The sequence below is a fragment of the Lutra lutra genome, chromosome 1 (assembly GCF_902655055.1).
Source record: "Lutra lutra chromosome 1, mLutLut1.2, whole genome shotgun sequence".
Lineage (NCBI taxonomy): Eukaryota > Metazoa > Chordata > Mammalia > Carnivora > Mustelidae > Lutra > Lutra lutra.
Window position 1 is genome coordinate 151,786,608 of NC_062278.1, and position 16,312 is coordinate 151,802,919.

Below are 16,312 nucleotides of genomic sequence, written 5' to 3' on the forward strand. Positions count from 1 at the left end.
GAAAGAACATCAGCAACACAGCCAGGGTAGGGACACCCTCCAGGAAGAGCTGGGGATGGGAAACCAAATCTCACAGGCCCCTGGGGAGTTGAACAGGAACAGGCTCATGCTGGGGTCAAGCTGAGACCCAACTCTTGCCAAACCTGCTGGGCTTTCTAACCCAGCTCAGCAACCCCCAGCCCTGCTCGGCTCTCCAGGTGGCCTATGTTTGTCAGGGCACCTCTGTGATAAAACTAGGGTCAGAGATCAAAGGGCACACAAGTGTGATCTTTCCAAACCAGGAAAAAGAGGAAGGTGCCATCTGTCACTCCAGGTCCAACTCTGAAACTGCCAGGCAAACGTCCTGTCTGCCGCAGGGGGAGGGGGGCATTGACCCTCCCCAGTGCAGACCACTCAGGACTGAGCATTGCTCAATCTGGCCAACCACCTCTCTGCTGCTCTTGCAGTTGCAAACTGAAAAGGACCCTGTTCCTAGCTTGTCCCCCTGTCTGATATCCCTTGTTTATCCCTGCCACAGATAAACAAAAGATGCTCCAGGAAAGGGTACCCATCAGCCTACACACTGGCAGACAACAGTTACGTATTTGTTTGAAGCCATTAAGTTCTGGGGAAGAAAATCAGAAAACTGCTTAAAAAAAGCAATCGGAGGCCAAACCACTTAAACTTCGGAGGCGCTCAAAGTGATGGCTGATTTCGGTTTCTGAGCAAGTGCAGGGAAGGGCTTGAAGCACAGAGGCTTCAAAGGCTCTCATGCACCAGGAACGCCAGCCCGGGAGCAGCTGGGCTTCCCTAAACACAACTTAACAAAAGAAGAAACCACACTTCATCACATTTGTTTTCACCTGCAAGAGGCTGACCTTGAAGATTCGAAAAGGATTTAAAAAACCCATGTCAAAAAGTGACAAAAGTAAACTTGTTAACTCTCAGAACTGAAAGGAAGGTTCCTAAAAGCCACCGGTTCGGTCCCAGACACACTCAGATGATGTAATTTACGTTAGTTTTGCGGGTGAGTGGGAACCGGGGTGCTACTCACTCTCTGGCCTGGCTCAGATCGGGGCTCTCTGAAGGTCGCCTCACTGTCATCTCCGAGTGCCGAAACCCGGAATCCGGGCCACGCGGTGTGACCGATACCATGGCTACGGGCACCTTTTGGGGCCCCGCGAGGGTCTCCCTCAGGTGCGGCCAATGCAGGAAGGGTACTGCCTCAGGGTCCCGGAGCCCGGCCTCTCCCGCCGCCGCCACCACCGCATCACGCGCCCAGACTCCACGAACACTGGTATCCCTCCCCATCCACCCCCCGGGCCCGATGCGCGGCCCCGGGTCTTACCCGCGAGAGGCGCACAGAGCGCGGCCCCGTCGCAGGCGCGGTCCCGGGGGCCTCCCGCGCAGGGCTCTCCGGACGCTCGGTTCTGCCGGCCGCCTCCTCTTCGTTGTCCTCTGCCCGGCCCCGGCCGCCCGGCGGCTCCGGTTCCCTCCGCAGCTGCCGGCCGGGCGGCACCGGGGTGCACGCGGCTGGGTTCGGCTTCGGCGCCCCCTCCTCCTGCTGCTCGCCGCCGACTTGGCGCTCGGAGGCTCGGGGTCCGCGGTTCCGGGACGCGGGGGTCGTCGAGGTGCTCGGGCTGCCCCGCGCTCCCTCCCGCGCGCAGCCCCTCTCCGGGGGCGCCTCGCTCGGGGCGCGCGGGCGTCACGGGCTCGAGGCGCGCGGGCACGGCGGCGGGGTGGGCCCCGGGGCGGCGGGCGGGGGCGCTGCTGAAGACGCGGGCACTGATGCGGGCGCCGCTGCGCGGCCTCTCGCCATGGCTCTCCCGCGGGCGGGCGGCTCGCACCTCCCCTCCGCGCTGCCGTCACCGCCCGACGCGCGCCGAGCCCTCCCCTTCCACCGCCCCGCCCGCCCGCCGGCCTGCGCCGCCACCTGCGGGCGGCCCTCCAGGATGCACGCCCCGCGGAGCGCGCGGGTTGCTCCGGGAGCCGCGCCCCTCTGCCCTGCAGCCGCGGTCCTGGTCCCGCCCCTCGCTTTCACCTGTGCCACGGGGCTTGGGAAAGTACAGGTCGATTCGAATACCTGGGTGGGGGAACCTATCACACCGCTTCCCGAGCGCTTATTTACTTCTAGCGCTTCTCGGCGTCCGTCTAGGTTCAGTCTACGGGGAGCACGTACGCTGTTTGCCACTAAAGCAGTGGAAGTCCAGGTGCGTTCCTGCAGGTTGGGCGGTCTCCTAGGAAGCAAACCTGAGGCTCAAGCAGGGGAAGGACACCGCCGGGTGCTGGGGAATGGCGGTGGAGGAGGGGTATGTCAATGGACAGTCTGAACAAAATGCCACCGACCTCTAGGTCGGGGAATGCCGAGGGTTGGGTGGGGGGGAGCGGAATCAGAAAAGGATCCAGGAAGTAAGTGCTCACAGGCCATTATATTATGCAAATCACCAATGGACAGTTTAACTCGGAACAGCCCAGTTAGCTCATTTCCACTTAGGGCTGCTGAGTGTACTACTTTGGCCCATTCTCTGCCCAAAGGTCGTAGAGGATGTTGGGAAGGCACGGAGAGGACTCTAACCAAAACCAAAGACGTAAGAAAGCTGAGCCATAGAAAACCTGGTTTCAAATACTGGAAGAGGACTTGAAGTGTACCGTGAAGATTCATTCAGGCAAGAATCATCCCCGGATGCTAACACTAGAGCGGATTTAATTGAAGAGCAGATATTTGCTTCGCTTAATGTGTCTCTCCATTGATGGTTTAGGCTCATTAATAGCAAGGGGGAAATATTTATAAAGGAGCCGGCAGACAACACCTTGACCAGGTGGTCAAAATTAACATCATGAATGAGAGTAGACGGGTACCATGTCCTCAGAACGCTTCATCTTCATCTACGCAGTATTCCGGGGAAACTGCGTAACCTGAATCTGACGATGATGAAACCTCAGAAAAACCCCAAATGAGGAACATCTAGTAAAAAGGGGCAGAGGCTGTATTCTTCAAATGTGTCAACGTCATAAAAGACAAAAGAGGGGAGTCCGGTGGCTCAGTTAATGAAGTGTCTGACTTTTGGTTTCAGCTCAGGTCTTGATCCCAGGGTAGTGAGTTCAAGTCCCACACTGGGCTTTCAAGACATGTCTCCAAAGGCAAGGGAAACAAAAGCGAAAATGAACTTTGGGACTTCATCAAGATAGGAAGCTTCTGCACAGCAAAGGAAACAGTCAAAAAAACAAAGAGGTATCCCCCAGAATGGGAGAAGATATGCAAATGACACTACAGACAAAGGGTTGATATCCAAGATCTGTAAGGAATCTCAAACTCAACACCCAAAAAACAATTGGGTCAAAAAACTGGCAGACACTTCTCTAAAGAAGACATGCAAATGACTAACAGACACATGAAAAAGTGTTCATTATCAGTAGCCATCAGGGAAATTCAAATCAAAACCACATTGAGATACCATCTTATACCTATTAGAATGCAAAAATTGACAAGGCAAGAAACAACTAATATTGGAGAAGTCGTGGAGAAAGGGGAACCTCCTTAGACTGTTGGGGGGAATGCAAATTGGAGCAACCACTTTGGAAAGCAGTGTGGAGGTTCCTCAAAAAATTAAAAATAGCAGCACCTAGGTGGCCCAGTCATTAAGGGTCTGCCTTCTGCTCAGGTCATGATCCCAGGGTCCTGGGATTGAGCCCCGCACTGGGCTCCCTGCTTGGCCAGAAGCCTGCTTCTCCCTCTCATGCTCCCCCTGCTTGTAGTCCCTTTCTCGCTGTGTCTCTCTCTGTCAAATAAATAAAATCTTTTTTAAAAATTAAAAATAGAGCTACCCTATGACCCAGCAATTGCACTACCGGTGATACAGTGGTATCACAGTGGTGATCACCCCAAAGATACAGATGTAGTGAAAAGAAGGGCCATATGCACCCCAATGTTCATAGCAGCAATATCCACAATAGCCAAACTGGAAAGAGCTGGTATGTCCTTCAATAGACGAATGGATAAAGATGTGCTCCATATACACAATGGAATATTACTCAGCCATCAGAAAAGATGAATACCCAACTTCTGCATCAACATGAACAGGACTAAAGGAGATTATGCTAAGTGAAATAAGTCAAGCAGAGAAAGTCAATTACCATATGGTTTCACTTACATGTGGAACATAAGGAATAGCATAGAGGACATTAGGAGAAGAAAAGGAAAAGTGAATTGGGGTGAATCAGAGGGGGAGATGAAGCATGAGAGACTGTGGATTCCAGGAAACAAACTGAGGGTTTTAGAAGGGAGGGGATAGAGGAATGGGTGAGCCTGGTGATGGGTATTTAGGATGGCACGAGTGGCATGGAGCACTGGGTGTTATAAGCAAACAATGAATCATGGAACACTACATCAAAAACTAATGATGTACTGTATGGTGACTAACACAATAAAAATAAATAAATAAACATTACCATATGTACATTAGAAAAAAAGAAAAAGGAAAAAAAAGGACAGAAGAAGGTTAAATGTTCCAAATTAAAGGCTGCTAAAAAGTCATGAAAACTTAATGGGATACCTTGTCCTAATCTGAATCCTGTACTGGAGGAGGGAAAATGCTGGAAAGAATATTTCAGCGGACAAAGTTGGAATCCTGATAGTAAATGATTGGCTCAATGTTAAATTCACTGCTGTTGATAACTTGGACCATGGTCATGTAGAAGAATATCCCCATTCTTAGAAATACACACTAAAGTATTGTGCAGGCATGATGTGTACAACTTCAAGGGACTCAGAAAAAAACATATTGATAGGAAAAACAATAAAATAAATGGGCAAAATATTAACAATCAGTGAATCTGGGTACAAGATGTACTGAAACATGTCTGTACTTTTGAAATTATTTCCAAATAAAAATACTTTTGAGAAACCAAGCAGGGGATGTGGTTGGATGGGAGGAAGGCAAGGTGCATCTGCTTTTAGAACTTGTGGTCTTAGAGCAAGTGATCAAATTTATATAGAACTGACATACACTGAAATAAGTGCAAGTAAGACTGGGGAAATCTGAATAAGAGGTGGATTGTATCAATGTTAATATTCTAGTTGTAATAACTTATCAAGGTTTTCAAAATGTGATCATTGAGGAAACTGGGCAAAGTGTATTATTTCCTGTGGTTAAATGTGAATCTACAATTATCTCAACAGAAATTTCAATTACAAAGACTCCTGGCTGCCTTGGTTGCTAGAAAATGCGACTCTTGATCTCGGGGTTGTGAGTTCGAGCCCCACACTGGGTGTGGAAATTACTTAAAAATAAAATCTTTTAAAATTTTTCAACTACAAAAGAAGTGATTGAGTGTATGCCAGATTAGTATGTAGGTAGGCAGGGCTAAGTGGGAATGTGTAAGAGCAAATGTGCTGGTGCTATCTCCTTGTGGGTTTAGAGTAGACATGGGGCTGTTAGCAACATGTTTTTTTAACTAAAAAATAATAATAATAATAATAAAATAAAGTAAATAATATAAATAGATAAAAATAAAATAATAATAATAATAATAAACTATTTGACTATTTGATGTATAACTGACAGATCAGGTTCCTTCCAATTCTGTAATTTAAGAATCCTAGAGCTGGGGGATCTTTGACATCATCTAGTCCAACCTTCTCATTTTCAGGAAACTGCGGGCAGAAAAGTGGTACATGACCAAAGGAGCATCCAATTAGTGGTAGACCCATAACTACAACTCTTGTCTGCCAAATACGTCCAATGCTCTTTGCACCTTTACCAGCTGCCTGTCACTCTCTATATCCATGAGGTGCAGTCAAGATTGGTGCCAAATTTTGAAGTCATCCATTCATTCATTTTGACTCCCTGACTGTGGCCCTGTGGGCACAGGGTCCTGACATCCTGTTTCCAGCACCAGATGACAGACGCATGCATCCCATCCTGGAGGAGGAGGGGCTGGTTTCCCTCTGCCATCCCCAGCTTGGTAGGAGCAGGTGGCAGGCAGGACCCCTTGAGTGAGCCTCCAGCTGTGTGCCCTGAGCTACTTCAGCAGCTGGTGACCTGCTGCTTCTGGAAGTCAAGGGTGCAGCGACCTAAGAGGGCAGCTAGATGGGTATACAGAAGAGAAAGTACTAATTGCCTGGCAGGTCCCAGCCTTACCCAGCATCGGGCATAGGTCTCTACACCAGAAGTGACTTGAGCTTCCCTTAGGGCACAGATAGGCACTGTATTCTTTCCTTCTGTCAAATCAAATAAAAATCAGCATATGTTCACTGATATTTGCCAGGCCCTGAATAAGTAGCTATGGGGGAAAAATATATATATATATATATATATGTAATTCCTGCCCTTTAGAAACCCAAAATACAACTAGGGACCCAAGATGGACATGCAGAAAATGACCTGACAAAAGAATTAAAACGTTAGCTTTGTTGGCTTGGGTTCTCCTCAAAAGCAGTGTTAAAGGAGGACTCAAGAGCAGGTAGTTTCTTTTGGGAAGTGATTGCATGGAACAGGGGTAGGAAAAGAAATCAGGACCAGAAAGATGAAACAGGCAGGGAGAGAAAACCCATCCAAGGGTGCTTAATCTAGGTGGTCTCCTCCATGAGCAAGTAGGGCTCAGTCCTCCCGGCACCTCTGAGGAATTGCATAGAATGCAAGACGTGGGGGCACCTGGGGGGTGCACTTGGTTAAGTATCTGACTTTTGGTTTTGGCTCAGGTCATGATCTCAGGGTTGTGAGAACGAGCCCTGCACCAGGCTCTGTGCTCATCATGGAGTCAGCTTGGTGTTATCGCTCCCTCTTCTTATGCCCCTCCCCCTGTGCTCTCTCTAAAATAAATAAATGAATCTTTGAAAAAAAGGATGCAGGACGGAAGAAGGGAGCATTTATCCACCAGTTCCTAGCTCCCATTGGCCAAGTGGGCACTGAGCAAAATAGTGAACTGAGAAGGTATCACGGAGACATATATAAAACACTCAGATTCACCAGCAGAAAAGCAGCTTCCGGGCAGAGATTTTTGCTTGCTTTATTCGTTGCTGCATTCTAAGCAGCAACAATAGGGCTTGACTCATAGTAGATGCTCAATCAATTGACCCAGAATGAGTGAAATATAGAGGAAATTGTTAAAAGTATGTAAATAAGTCATTTATCAACAATGGGTGTGTGTTTACATGCTCACTTGTATGTGCACTGGGTACTGGATAGGTTAGAGTGATAGTGAACAAAACTGATACAGTCTTGGCCCTGTGAACCTTTCACCCCAGTAGAAGAGTCTGATAATATGCTCTATATGCACCTTCAATTAGTTGTGACACATGCTGAGAAGAAAAGCATGCGGGCACTGGAAATAGAATCATAGGAGGATTTATAATAGACCAGTTGGTCAGGGAGGATCTGTCTAGGGAAGTGACGCAGAAGAGGAACAGGAACCAATCATGTAAGGGGCAAAGGGCAGCAGCAGAAAAGGGCCCAGAAGCAAGAAAGACAGTAGCTGGCACTGCTGGGATTTCAGGGAAGAGCCAGACTGTGGCCTGTGTGCCAGTTTGAGGAAACCCAGACGGCACTCAGGGCCAGATGGCAGGGCTCACCCACAACCTCCACTTGCACCTCCACTACTGCTACAAGTAATACTTCGGGAACATACTAAAACCCCACATCATATAAGCAGGCCCCTGCAAATTCAATGGGTAGAGTGTAACATACGGTCACAAAACTGAAGGTTAATTAAAATCAGTATTTCTGGGGTGCCAGGGTAGCTCAGTTGGTTGAGCGTCTGCCTTCAGTTCGGGTCACAATCCCGGGGTCCTGGGATGGAGCCCCAAGTGGGGCTCCCTGCTCAGCGGGAAGTCTGCTTCTCCCTTTCCCTCTGCCCCTCCCCCTGGCTTGTGCTCTCATGCTCTCTCCCAAATAAATAAATAAAATCTTTTTGTAAAAAATCAGTATTTCTTGGGTACGTGGGTGACTCAGTTGGTTAAGTGTTTGCCTTCGGCTCAGGTCATGATCCCAGTGTCCTGAGATCGAGCCCCACATTGGGCTCTCTGCTCAGCAGGGAGCCTGCTTCCCCTCCTCTCTCTCTTCCTGCCTCTGCCTACTTGTGATCTCTGTCTGTCACATAAATAAATAAAATCTTTTAAAAAAAATCAGTATTTCTAGTAACTATTTCATGGTTACTATGTGACCAAAAAAAAGGGAAAATGTTTTCTATTCATTTAATAAATATCTAGGGAGTCATAAATAAAGCATCAGGTTAACTGAACTGAGAGCACCCCCAAATGATCATGGGCTCCTCATTTATAACCACCTCCCCCGCACACATCCTCCAAGAAAAGAACTTGAACCTGTCAGAACAAGAACAAAAATCCAATCCTGTTATATCCACACCCACATTGTCACTGAATGTCTTATCCCAGGGTTTGTTTGTTTGTTTTTATTAAGGTTTGTTTATTCATTTGAGAGAGAGGTAGAGGGAGTCGGGAAGGAGAATCCCAAGCGGACTCCATGCCGAGTGCAGAGCCTGACATAGGGCTGGACCCCGGGACCCTGAGATCACAACCTGAGCCAAAACCAAGAGTCAGTTTACCAACTGACTACACCACCCAGGTGCCCCTTATCGAGGGGTTTTAATCTGACATTTACTGAGCACATATATGCACCAAGCACTGTACTAGAACTGACATCACTTCATTGAATCCCTGCAGCAAGTCTGTGTGATAGCCATTAACATCTGCAATTTATAAATGAGAAAATTGGAGCCTCAGAGAAATTAATTTACCCAAAGTCACACACTATTGGCAAAATCAGAATCAATCCAGGCTTCTAGCCCCCTATGATTGATTCAACACGTTGCTTTTGTCCTGTGAAGAAAAGGAGAATCAACCAGTCTTGGAAGAAAGGAAGAATGGGGAGGTTAGGATTGGGGTGGGAAAGGAACCCTAGGATCAAGCTGTGTAGCCTTGTGTTTATAATGCCGACCAGCTGCTCGTGGGAAGTAAGAAAAAAATAGATTTATATCAAAACCTTCTTTAATAGCTGGTGTTAGTCCTGATGCTTTAAACACCATCTATACGTGGATAACTTCCAACTTTACACTTCCAGCCCGGACTCTCCCTCCTGAACTCGAGACTCGTGTAAACAAACTGCCTAATTGGCACTTCTGTCTGGATGTCTAGCAGTCATCTCAACCCTTTGATGAGCCAACTTGAGCTGCTGGCCTTGCCCCAAGTAGTTCTACTCTCCCAGTCTTTTAGATTTCAGTTGCTCTAGGCCAAAAACATCATAATCATTTTAAACTTCTCTCTTTGTTCCCAACCTATCGGGGACTCTGTTGGTTCTACCTTTCAGATACAATTCAGAATCTACTTCTCACCACCTTCATTGCTTTCAACCTGCTCCATCCATTTCCCCTGGAGCCCTGCAAGAGCGTCCCCAAACCTTGCTTGCTCCCCTCTCATCCTCTCCCTTCCCCCAGAGTCCATTGTCAACACAGGAGCCAAAATCCTTGTAAAATGTGGCTCATTTCATGGTCCTCCTCTCTCAAAACCCTCCAATAGCTCCCCATATCCCCCAGAAAATAAGCAAATATCTTTCCAGTTGTCCATAAGACCTACACGGTCTGCACCCCCACCTCCCAGCCTCATTTCCCTCTTCTCTCCAACTCACTCCCTTCACTCCACAGGCATAATGATCTCTTTGCTATTCCCTTAACACCCAAAGACACTCTCACCTCAGCATTGCACACTGTTCCCTTCACCCCAAATTCTCTTCCTCCACATGGCCCTTCCCATCACCTTCCCAGCAAGGCCCTTAGGCAACCCAATTCCCCCTGCTCTCTTCTATTTTTTCTTATCAACACATCATAACATGTACTCATTGCTGTTTATTTTCTGCCTTCCCTCTTTCGATTCACAAGGTAGTTTTATTCCTAGGTATAATCTTGGCACAATGTCTAGAACAAAGTAGTTGCTCAATAATTATTTGTCAAATGATCCATCCTCTGACTCTTACCAAAGAACCATCTGACCCAGAATACACTCACTGATTAACATTTCATTGTCTTGTTGGAGGTGGAGAATGTAGTAATTTCTGTTTTTTATATCAGTGTTAAAAGACCTTGAGAGGGTGCCTGGGTGGCTCAGTTGTTAAGTGTCTACCTTCAGCTCAGGTCATGATCCCAGAGTTCTGGGATCGAGTCCCGCATCAGGCTCCCTGCTCTATCGAGAGTCTGCTTCTCCCTCTGACCTTCTCCCGTCTCATGCTCTCTCTTACTGTCTCTCTCTCAAATAAATAAGTAAAATCTTTTAAAAAACAAAAACAAAAAACCTTGAGAATATGTCCTGACTTTCCTTAACTTCTCTTCCACAACCCATTATGAAGTGACCATCTATCCAAACCCTGCGAGACCCTATTTATTCTCAAGATCTACAGTATTATTCTCAAGGGAATGAGTATCCTATATGACTTTCTGATTATGGTATACTCATTCCTATTGGCTAATATTGTCATAAAACAACTTCTTATCTCCAAGTTCTAGGAATCCACATTTCACTGGATGACTCTGGAGTGTCACTGTCGGTTTATCCTGATAGGAAACTACCTCTGCTATTTTAATTCTTTACTTACTCCCATCTAAGTCTTTTCAAATTCATATACCTTGAAGATTTTCTGGTACATGACATTTTACGTGTGGCCAATATTCTCCTAGTTGCCTGTTTCCTAGTGGTATATATTTATGTTTTGTTTCATTTCCCCCTGAGCATGGATTCTTCATCCAGGGTCCACGGAGGTCCAAGGGGAGATGTCAGGGAGCGTATTAGTTTGAGTGGGCTAAACTGATGTAGTAAGTAAATGTAAAATGTAACAGTTCGATACAGTGGTTTGTCTTTTGCTCAAGTAACAATGGAGAGTAATTCCAGACTGGTAGAGGAGCTCTGTTCCACATATTTCACTAAGGGATTGATTGTGGACTGAATGGGCAAACTCTGGCTCCGTCATCTTGGGTCACGCTGGGTATGGCCCAACTCAGTGAAGGGCTGGGGGAGAGAGCGTGGAGGAACCTGCAGGGGAGGTTCTGTGAGCCAGGCCTGGGAGGAACACACAAACCACTCCCACTCAAGTTTCACTGGCAAAAGGTCTTAGTTACATGGCTACAGTCACTAGAGGGAAGCTGGGCAATGTCATCTAGCTGAGCAACCAGGAAGAAAGGGGAACAGATTTTGGTACTCAGCTAGCATTTTCTGCCATGGGGGGCAGGGAGGGTCTGAAGAACAGGTGCAAACACACACACACACACACACACCACACAAAAGATGCATTTTCATTTGATTTACTTTGAAAATTATAAAGAAAAAATTGCTTTACTAATTCAAAGTATAAGCTTATGGTTTTAGTTCACTTTATGCTTCATGAAGCATAAAGGCATAAGGCATAAGGTGATCTGATTGGCTGCGCTGGGTCATATGACTACACAGGATCAGGGATGGAGTCTGTTACCAAGGAAAGATGCTGGTACTTAGGCTCAGGCAAGGTACAAGGATCATCCCACTATCGCGTCATCTGAATTAACTTAATTGGAAAAACGTGTTGTGAGGGACACAGCTGGAATTTCCCTGTCCCCCTCACAGTTTAGTGGTAGCCTGTGTCAGTAGCCAGCACCTGCATCTCTTCCACTTTTTCTGGCAACTGAAGGCTGTTCTGCTCAGTAGGACAGACTAGAAGTTTGGGGGTATTGAAGACCCTGTTCCAGAAGTCTCCATTGCCTTGCCCCTTAGGACAATGTCAGTTTTGTGTTGGCTCCCCGACTTCCTCCACATGATTAAGTTCCAGTTATTTTTGCTTGATAAAACGTCCTTCATTGGCTATCTTTCTTTCCTTGTCTCAGTTCTTTGCTCTCCTGCCCAATTCTCTTGGGATTGCCAAAAAAGTAGCTTGAAATCCCTGGAGTTTCTTTTGGGGGAGTACCCAGACTAAGACACTTACCCCGCCATGACCATTATGCATCTTGGTCAATGTTTGTTAGCACAGACTCTGTACTGTCAAAGCAAGCAAAGAACATCCATGGAAACTTCTTTAGACACCGTGATTATGTCACGCTGGGAAATAAGGTGAGGAGAAACAGGGTCAGTGGTTTCTGCGCTGCAAGGGCTATGAAAAGAAAACAAAAGTAACAGTCTCACAGAGCTCAGCATCAGCAAGTAGAACATTTTCCCCTGATGTTACTAAATTTATCACATTCAGCAATAGAAAGTAGTTGACCCAACTTGAACAGACTCCCGTTTCTCTGACTGGAGTTCAGGAATAAATAAGCCTGTAAGAAACAGCCTCCATGTAGGATGTAAGACCTTGGCACAGATGAAGCGGAGTTAGGTAATGGAATATGGCAGGGCAGAAACAGTTTGCTTTCTTCCTCCCAAGCCCCCCAACACAGACCAATTATATTGATGGTATAGCAGTAGCAGCAAGCTTTTAAAAAACAAACAAACAAACAAAAACCCCCAAAACCTAAGCCTATTTGTTAGCTGATGCAACAAAGAAGGGCTTTCAGGAACACGAAGTGCTCATGGCTTTCATTTGACTTGAATTATCACATGGGACAAGACACAAAGCTGCCCCGTCCCACATGAGATGACGTTCTTGCTGACAAAAGCACAAAGGCAAAGGCCAAGTGCAGGAGCATCCGTGGCTCGTCATCTTGGACAGGCTGCAGAGAGGGTGTATCTTCTTCCTGAGAAGAACTCAAACTGGGGTTTGCTTCCATTCAGAAGCCCTGTGTGAAGCCTCCATGGGGGGTGCACATCCCAGTGCCAAACGGAATTGATGACATACAACTTAAGACAACTTGATGAAGTCCTTGCTTCCTCCTTCCCCCTCCACTTCAAAAGGTTCCTGGAGAGAACACATGTTATTCTTTTCCTCCCTGTCTCAATTGTTATGGAAGTTTTAAAACCTGTTTCGATTTCTTTCATATTTACCTTTAAAATTTTATAAACATATGGTTATTTATCAAAACAAGACATCAATCTGACTTGAGGATGTACTCTAGGAAAACAAACAAACAAACAAACATAGATGCAAATAAAGAAGCTAACAGACTACATGTAAAACAATAATGAGAAAATGTCATATGTGTTTGGGTTGCAGGGGTGGCACAGTGGGGTAAGTGTCTGACTCTTGATCTTTGGCTCAAGGTCGTGGCATGGAGCTCCAAGTTGGACTTTGTGTTCACTGTGGAGTCTGCTTGAGAATCCCTCTCCCTTTCCCTCTTCCCCTCCCCCCCATTCTGTCTCTCTCTAAAATAAATAAATAAATCTTTTTAAAAAAAGATTTTATTTATGTATTTGACAGACAGAGATCATAGGTAGGCAGAGAGGCAGGCAGAGAGAGAGAGGGAAGCAGGCTCCCCGCCGAGAAGATAGCCTGATGTGGGGCTCGATCCCAGCACCCTGGGATCATGACCTGAGCCAAAGATAGAGGTTTTAACCCACTGAACCACCCAGGTGCCCCAATAAATCTTTTTTTTTAAGATTTTATTTATTCAAGAGAGACTGAGGGACAGATAGCTAAAGAGCACACAAACAGGGAGGAGAGGGAAAAGCAGGCTCCCTGCTCAGCTCGATCCCAGGGCTGGATCCCAGGACCCTGAGATCATGACCTGAGCCAGAGGCAGACATTTAACTGACTGAGCCACCCAGGCACCCCTAAAATAAATAAACCAATCTAAAAAAAAGAAAAAGAAGTGCTCAAAGGACAAAACAAAACTCACAGCGATGGGTTATGTCAACAGGAGGCAGGGGTCAGCTATAAGAATTCCAAATGGTCAAAGCTGAGACAATTTGAGCAAAAAATAAAGTTGGTATTGAGTCATTTGGATTATAACCCAAAGTACAAATTAAATAGCCATGAATACATACTGACATAAATAAATGATTGAATAACTAAATACATGGGAAGCAGGAGAGAAATCTCCCATGCAGAAGAATTCCAAATAAAGTATGTAGATCTCCATTCTCAAGGGGGTTGGTGCATAACTCCCCACTCTGGAAGTGTGGGCTAAATATAGTGACTTCCTTCCAGAGAGTTCCATACAGAAAGAGGAAAAAATAGTTACTTTACAGTGGGGAAACATGGTAAGCACCTCGTCCACCAGGTGAACAAGACCTACGTCAACAGTGACAAGTCATGTTGACAGCAGGTACCCCTGATATGATGTGATGAGAAGGGCACTTCACCTCTGTGGTCCTCCTTCCTTAACCCATAACCCCAGTCTAATCATAAGAAATACATCAGACAGATCTCAACTGAGTGATGTTCTAAAAATACCTAACCAGTGTTCTTCAAAACTGTCAAGGTCATCAAAAACAAGGAAAGTCTGAGAAACGGTCACAACCAAGAGAAGCCTAAGGAGACACAACAACTAAACTAAACTCGGTATTTTGGATGAGCTCCTGGACATTTGGTAAAAACTAAGGAAATCCAAGTAAAATGTAACTTTAGTTATGTCTCAATATTTGTGACAAGTGTGCCATCCTAAGATGTTAACAGAGAAAACTGGATGTGGGGCATGAGAACTGTTCGTGCTATCTTTGTCATTTTTCTATAAATATAAAACAATCCAAAGTAAGTTTATTTAAAAAAATAATGGTAACATCAAAACTGGTACCATTTAAAGTCAAAATAACTTTTTAAAAAAAAGGTTTTATTTGATTATTTGAGAGAGAGTGTACGTCCAAGAGCATGAGCTGGGGAGAGGGCAGAGGGAGAGGAAGAAGCATATTCCCCACTGAGTGGGAAGCCCGAGGTGGGACTCCATCCCAGGACCCTGGGACCATGACATGAGCTGAAGACAGACGCTTAACCGACTGAGCCACTCAGGTACCCCTAAAGTCAAAATAACTTTTATTTATTTTTTTTTAAAGATTTTATTTATTTATTTGAGAGAGAGAGACAGTGAGAGAGAGCATGAGCTAGGAGAAGGTCAGAGGGAGAAGCAGACTCCCCATGGAGCTGGGAGCCTGATGTGGGACTCGATCCTGGGATTCCGGGATCATGACCTGAGCCGAAGGCAGTCGTCCAACCAACTGAGCCACCCAGGAGTCCCAAAATAACTTTTAATAATACGATGAGAATGTTTAATGCACTGGTTGTGAAGAAATGATTTAAATGTAAATAAAATTAATAACTTGAAATGAAAGTACAATATCCACAAAATCCGTGGAGAGAGAGGAAGTTGGAGAAGGAAATTAAGTCTTGGGGGACAGGGGGATGGGCAAATGGGCGAAGGGGCAGGGGAGGTCCAGGCTTCTCATTATGGAATGAACATGTCAGGGGGATACAGTCAATGGTACCACAGGTAGAGCATTGTGTGGTGATGGACACTTGTGGGGAACAGTGCATAACGTATGGAGAAGTTGAATCATTCTGTCTTATATCTGAAACTAGGGGAACATTGTATGCCAACTATACTTTAATAAAATAAAAATACATTTTAAAAACATTTTTAAAGGGAAGGTAAGTCTAAAGATTTGGTCCTGGGTAATGCATGATTTTGGAGAAAAAAGACGTATTTTGTAGATGGGCACGCTTATTGCTAGAGGAATTAAAGTAGCTGCCACATAGGCAAAGCAAGAGAGGAGAACAACAATAAAGCATAATAAAGTCAAACACAGAACATGACCAGAAGAAGGACACTGTGTAACTGGGGATCATAGGAAACTTCAAAAGGTTAAATCCTCCTTCAGAAAGAGAAGACTCTCAGACTGGGTAAAGGAAAGTCCAACTTTCTGGACTTTACAAAATACACCAAAAACAATGTGATTCTTTTTTTTTTTTTTTAAGATTTTAAAAAATTTATTTATTTGTCAAAGAGAGAGAAGAGCACAAGAAAGGGGAGCAGCAGACAGAGGGAGAGGGAGAAGCAGGTTCCCCGCGGAGCAGGGGTTGAGGAGGGGCTCGATCTCACAAGCCTGGGATCATGACCTGAGCTGAAGACAGATGCTTAACTGACTGAGCCACCCAGGCATCCTAGGAGCATGATTTTTAAAACACTGACAGTCCTAGGAAGGGCAAACACATAACAATAGAAGGCACAATACATTAAGAAATGGAAACATACACAGAAAGCTTTGGTGACACTACTAACACAAGAGCAGTGTCCTTAACTGCTTACACGCGCCTTTCTCAATCCGTTCACACCCAGCCTGAGTCCAACGCACACCTATCTACAGGAAGTTCTACCCCTTCCCCTGGTAAATCTGAGTGCTTACATTTTCCGAAAAGCCATTTGGCTATTCTTGTCACCTCTTGTGCTGGGCCTGCAGATGACTCACTTGGGCCTCTGGCCTCTCTGGATCTCTCCA

The 16,312-nt window shown here is 45.8% G+C and overlaps 1 protein-coding gene across 1 annotated transcript in view; it reads left to right on the plus strand.

The window, feature by feature from the left end:
* The window catches only part of LOC125102764 (transcription initiation factor TFIID subunit 4-like), a 94,068-nt gene that overhangs the window by 62,809 nt on the left and 14,947 nt on the right, over positions 1 to 16,312 (plus strand). The window contains exon 2 of the mRNA XM_047734285.1: positions 1,326 to 2,189. Within this exon, the coding sequence (XP_047590241.1) occupies positions 1,326 to 2,189 (864 nt within the window). The remainder of the gene's footprint in view (positions 1 to 1,325; positions 2,190 to 16,312) is intronic.